The sequence below is a fragment of the Entamoeba histolytica genome, genomic scaffold, assembly GCF_000208925.1.
Source record: "Entamoeba histolytica HM-1:IMSS scf_1104750517549 genomic scaffold, whole genome shotgun sequence".
In the NCBI taxonomy this organism is placed as follows: Eukaryota; Evosea; order Mastigamoebida; family Endamoebidae; genus Entamoeba; species Entamoeba histolytica.
Genome location: NW_001915000.1, coordinates 1 through 6,529, shown reverse-complemented (window position 1 = coordinate 6,529; position 6,529 = coordinate 1). Strand labels below are relative to the sequence as shown.

At 28.2% G+C, this 6,529-nt stretch overlaps 2 protein-coding genes across 2 annotated transcripts; both read right to left on the bottom strand.

Annotated features, from left to right (window-relative positions):
* Positions 1-1,024: 1,024 nt before the first annotated feature.
* Positions 1,025-3,835, bottom strand: EHI_081930 (ATPase, AAA family protein; the record flags this gene model as incomplete). Its single annotated transcript, XM_646818.1, has 1 exon — positions 1,025-3,835. The coding sequence occupies one exon, from the start codon at positions 3,833-3,835 to the stop codon at positions 1,025-1,027; it is 2,811 nt and encodes a 936-aa protein (XP_651910.1).
* A 143-nt stretch (positions 3,836-3,978) lies between these two features.
* On the bottom strand, positions 3,979-6,468 carry EHI_081920 (uncharacterized protein; the record flags this gene model as incomplete). The annotated part of the gene is made up of 1 exon (XM_645674.2): positions 3,979-6,468. One exon carries the CDS (start codon positions 6,466-6,468, stop codon positions 3,979-3,981), a length of 2,490 nt encoding a protein of 829 aa, XP_650766.2.
* Between the last annotated feature and the right edge of the window lie 61 nt (positions 6,469-6,529).

Sequence of the window (6,529 nt, the reverse complement as noted above, 5' to 3'; positions counted from 1 at the left end):
TTCTATGTTCACTAATATAATAACAATCATAATATCCATTTTGATATTCAAAATTTTTAAAAGTACATGTACAATCATTTTCAGGAGTTATTTGTGAAGGACAAAGAGTAACTCGAGAATACCCATCAATATCACAAATACTAAATGATTTATATGATCCAGAAACCTTTCCAGAAATTGGTGTTTTTATAGTGGATTTTGTTCCTTTTGTTGAATAATGATACGTACATGTTGGAGTATCATAATTTGTTTTAATTGTAACAGAAACATCTCCTTCAATAAGAAGAAATGGTGGAATACTTTCTTTATAATCTAAAATAATATTTTCATGATAAGTATCATTGACTGTTAAATAAACAATAACTTTGTGTAACATAAGTGTTGTAGTTGATGAGTCTGATGCAACTCTTCCTCCTTGATACAAAGTAGAATATTCAGGAATTCCATCAAGGTCAAAGACATAGTTAGTATCTAAATACGTTGATTCTCTCCAAAAATCTAAGTTTAACGTCTTTCTTCCATTTGCTGTTGAAGGCTCATGTTTAAAATACAAATACTTATTTGGTGTTTCAGCTGTGTCATTAAAAAATAAATAATTTTTTGTTGTATCAGATCTATCAGCACCACAACAATCATTAACAAATAAGAAACAATCAGTTTTATTTGTCTCTACATAAGTTACATGTTTCCAACCTCTCCACTCTAACTGACTTGGATAATTACATGGTTCTCCGAATTGAAAAGAAGCTTTATTAGGAGAAAATTCACACCAATCAGCCTAAACAAAAAACATAAAAAAAGATGGAAAGAATAGTTTTTTTGTTAGGTCAATGACTAAAAAGATTTGATAAATTATATTCATTCAAAAGAAATATGAAAAGTCATGTTTTACCTCAAGTAACTTCATCTTAACTTATACTAAATGAATAACACTTCAAAAAAAGATACAATTCCCATAAAAATTTTAAGTAATAAAGAAACAATGAAATGACTAAAAAGTGTTTAGAAAAGAAAATGTTTTTAATTATAAGAAATATTTTAGGCTAGTTGATGCTGTAGATGCTCCTTCTCCATAAAGGCTATTCCACCTTCTTAATTCATTCAAAGAACTACTGTCTTTTGAGACAGAAGGATTTATCTTTTTGACTTCCTCTAAGAAGTCTTGCGTACTTAAAGGTCTTAAGACAGGATTCATCTCTTTTTTTTGTCCCTTGACTTCTTTAGCCAAATACTCTTTAATTGGTCTCATAGCCACCATTTGTCCTAGTGCAAATAAATCACTTCCACTAAACCCTTCTGTTTGTTGAGCAATAATGGAATAATTCAAATCTTTCTCAACATCTTCTCTTCTTAAAATCTTCTTTAATATTAGTACTCGGTTTGTTTCATTTGGAAGATCAACTAAAATCCTTCTACTTAACCTTCTTAATACTGCATCATCTAAATCAAATGGTCTATTTGTTGCTGCCATTACAATTACTCGTTCCATTTCTTTACTTTTAAGTCCATCCCATAATGACATAAATTCATTTTTCATTTTTCTAACAGCTTCATGTTCACTACTTGAACGTTTTCCAAGTAAAGCATCCACTTCATCAACAAAAATAACGCATGGAGATAATTTAGAAGCTAATGTAAATAGTGCTTTAACATATTTCTCAGCTTCTCCAAACCATTTAGATCCAAGAGATGACATAGACACATTAATAAAGTTTGATTTACTTTCAGTTGCAACAGCTTTAGCTAACATAGTCTTTCCTGTTCCTGGTGGTCCAAATAATAATACTCCTTTAGCTCCTTGTGTTAGTTTAGAGAAAAATAATTCTGATCGTTTTAATGGTAGTGTAATAGTTTCATTTAATACTTCTTTTACATCATCTAATGCTCCAATGTCATCAAATGATACATTAATGTCATCTGCTCTAATAACATCTGATAATAATTTCTTTTCAAATTCATTGTCTGTTTCCATTTCTTCAATATCAATATTCTTCTTTTCTCTAACAGTGTTTAGTCCATGTGCAATTTGTTCTTTACTTAATTCATTTGCAATTCCAGTAGTATTTCTTGCTTCTTCAATTGCTATTCCAATAGCTTTTTCTATTTGTTCTGGTGTATAAGTTTCAGTCATTTCTTCTCCTGGATATTGAAGTAATTTAATTCTTAAAGCAGTTGTTTGTGCAATTATCATTTCTCTATTTTTGGCAATCTTTTCCATTTTAGCATCTTCATTAACTAAAGCTTTCCAAGGACGTTCAAGTTCTCCAGTTGGGGGTGAAAACTTTAATACATTACCAAATAACTTGGAAATATTATTTAAATCTTTTTGTTGATCTTTTGTAGCTTTACTAAAAGGAATAGTTTCAAACCTAAATTCTTTAACACCTAACATACATAACGATTGATCCATTTGAGGTCCTGATTGTGATTTTGATGGAGGAGGAGGAGTGACCATAGTTCCAATAATAATAGCATTTTTATCAGAATATTGAAATGCCCTTAAATAAGATTTAAAATCACTCATTAATTGTATGTTGTCATTCATAGACGAAATGTTATTAATTAAAATAATCATTTTTCCTTTCTTATCTTCTGAACTATTTTTTCTTCCATACATGTCAATAATTTCATCTAACTTACCAATAACTCTTTGGTCAGTATCTGGTATCTCTTCATTAATATTTCCTAAATATTCAATATCAACAAAACATGCTACTGTTTTATTAAAATAATCAAAATTAACTGCTGCATGAGAATCTTTAACATATAACACAACTCCTTTTGTCCCTAATTCAATATCATCTACAAAATCTCTTTGTCTTTTTCCTTTCCCAATAAATTGAACTAATTGACCTGCATAAAATTGTTTTCTTTCTTGAGACTTTGCATCAATAGTCATTCCAAGTGTATCATAATTAATTTCTAACATAGGAACATCATACTCATCAGCCAATGCATGAACAACACGTGATAAATGTTTCATACCTCCTTTAGGAATAGTAAGTAATAACGTACGATACAAACTAGTAATGGACTTAGTAAATTTAATTAATTCAGGATGAACAAATGGTATTTCACATGTGTATTTTAATGCTTCAATTTCACATGGTCTTAAAAATTTTAATGTGGCTTTATTCATTTCTTTTCTTAAAACTTTTCCTTCAACATCTTGACTAATTCTATTTCTTCCAAACTTCTTGAAAATAGCTTTAAGTACTTCTGTCTGTGATATTTGTTTAATTGGTGTTTTAATTTCAGGGAAAACCATTCTTTGAATTGGTTGTTCTTTGTTAAATACCATAATTCCTTGGTTTGTTTTCATTTCATCAATTAAACACATTTGTGGTTTTTCATCAAAGAATAACGTAAATATATATGTCTTTGAATAATAAAACCCAATTTCATCTTCTTCTTTTAATACCACTTTATCCCCTTTTCTAACTGTTCTTTGATTAATATAAACAAATCCATTAGATGAAGTAATTTCTAATGAAGCTTCTCCTGGATGAATATATGATATACAAACTTCTACACTTACATTCTCTAATACATAATTAAATGAATGTGGTCCAATATACATTTTACTTCCATATAAATCAATACCTGGATATGAAGAATCAAATGGTCTCAAAACCCCCCAATGAAGTGCATCTTTTCCTGGTTTTAACGCATCTCCATATGAATTTAACTGAGGAGGATGTTTCATTCCAGTTGTAGGACATTCTTGTTCATATTCGTCTTCGTCTTCATCTTCTTCATCGAATTCTTCATCTCCTTCTGATTGTTCAGAACTACTAGAAGAAGAGTTACTATCATCAATATTATGGTGAGACATTCTTTTTATGGTAATTTTGTGTTTTTTTTTTAATTTTTTGTTTGAGATGAAGTTTTATAAGAAGTTATAACTCTTTTTATTATTATTTAATAATTAGTATTAAAACGATTAAAGAAAAACAAACTTTCAACTAATAAAAAACGTTAATTAGAAAATGATGTTAGAAGTGAAGAAATAAATGATTTCACACCAGAAATATTAGCAAATTGTGGGAATAACCCAGACAAAATCCACAAAAACAAGGGATAAAGTTTTTTCATTGCCTTATCTTCAATACTCGTTGTAATGCCATTTAATAATGAGTTAATATCTCCACAAACATTTTCTATCTTTAAAAGAGTAGAAGGTACAGAGAACGTATTTTTTAATAAATCAATTCCACCTTCTATTTTAAAGTTACCTTCAATTGGTTGGATTTCAAGGAATTCCAAATTGATAAGCATAGGAGGTGGTGTAATTTCTTGAACAAATTTTGGAAGGGGATTGTTTTCACCTGAACATGACTTAATCATTGAATAAAGTTGTTTTAGTATTTTAACACTTAGTCGAATATTTAATTTACATCCATTATTGTAAAGACCAATTGAACATCCCATTTCATCTTTAGCTCCATCCAACTTTTTAGGGATAATCGTTTTAAAAGCAATTTGAAGTGGGGTTTTTGTGGTGTCTAATTGAAAGATAGGTTCTTTTTCTTTGTTTGAACTACTATTAACTTTGTATAAATTGCAACATACATCTGTGCCTCCATTATTATCTACTACAACATTCATTTCCATATGTTCAAAATCAACACTAAGAAAATCTTCTTTTTCCCTTGTTAGTTTGAGGTGAATAGTAATAACTTTTATTTCAATAATACATGATGTTTGATTAGTATTAGTTTCTTTTTTTTCTTGAGTATTTTCAGTTTGTTCATTCCTGTAAGTTTTTAAAAATGATTCATTTTCTTGTGTTTTAACAGACTCTCCATTTATTGGATCAAGAATAATAGTAGTATCATATTGAGATGTGTTTTTATCTGATGGTTCGATGTCATTTCCTAATAAAAGATGCGTTTCATTAACAAGTTTAATTCCTTTTTTCTTGATATTGATCATTTCTTCAATACATTCATAGTCGTATTTTCGTTCTATTCGAGTTAAAGTAATTAAATCCTTTTCATACCACTCTTTCCATTTCATAGTTTTGTGTGTCTTATTATTGCCGACTTTAGTTTCAGTGGGTTGTTGATATGGATTGACAAATGTAATAATCATCATAGTTGTGTTAATCAATTTTGATATGGTTTGTATATCTATTTCTCCAGAAATGTTAAGAGATGGAACATATATCTCTGTTCTTTTTCCATATTTAAAGTTACATGACAGTCCAACTTCTATTTGATTTAATTCTATCTTACTTTCAATTTGTCCAATCATTTCATTTTGATTTGAAATATAATGTCCAAATAACTTATGTGGTTTTATTGTTATTGAAGTAGTGTTTTGAAGTGGCACATCTTTAATTTGTTCAATCAACAACACAAAGTTATCAACAGTAAAAAACGAATGTGAATAATCTTCTATGGTACTATCTTTTGAGTTATTATCAATTTGGTGTGATTCTGAAGATGAAGAAGATGACATTGACATTAATAATGAATACAATCTAAAGAACTCTTCAAATGAATAACCACTTGTCATTCTGATAAATGAAAATTGATAGAGTGATGCTTTGTTCATATTTCTTGGTTTGAAATAATGAATAATATCTTCAAATTCTGTGTTTGTCATTTCATGGTTAATAAAAGTAAAATAACTATTTCTACCATTCATTATTATTGTTTGTTGTTGTTTTTCAATTTTATCTATCCAACCTCGTTGTATGTAATTCATCTTAATTTCTATTTCTTCAACTTGATAATAAGTAAGAGTTAGTCCCAATCCAAAGATATTTTGTGGATTAATCATTTCAATACCATTCATTTTCATTTCCATTGACTCAGTGTTATTTCTTAGTGTAATTTTAATACAATCAACATTACAATAAATGTATGTATCTCTTACTGCTTTATTCCTTTCTTGAATTATTTTGATCATTTTATCAAAATCACATCCTTTTTCATACACAATATCTTCTTCTTCAATAATACTTCTTTCTTCTCTTTGTTGAATATCATTTTCTTGTTTAATAGGTTCTGACATTTTCTGACAACATTCTATGATAAATTTAGTTATATAATCTGTAATTTTATTTAATACAACAAGTTCTTTTGTTTCTATATCAAGACTAATTCTTTGAATATTCACCATAATACAAGTCTCACTCATTTCAAATACCTTTTTTAATTTATTCATTTCTTCTTGGTTTATTTGAACAAATAAATTTTCTACTATTGGAATATCTTCAACTCGAGTATTATCATGAAACATCGTTGAATCATTTCCATTTCTAAATAATGGTTGCATTATTCCAATACTTGGTTCTTTCTTTATTCCTTCTTTGATAGTAATATCAATGTCTTGAATTATACTTTTCTTTGTTCCTATTTCCATTTCTAACCTCTGTGCTTTAACTGAGATTGTTGTTTGTTGAGCTCGTATGATGTTAATGAATGGTTGTTTTTCATTTTCTGTTATTAAAACTTTCATTTCAAATTTATTCTCTCCATCATAACATGTCAATTCAATTTGATTCAATTTAATATTGATA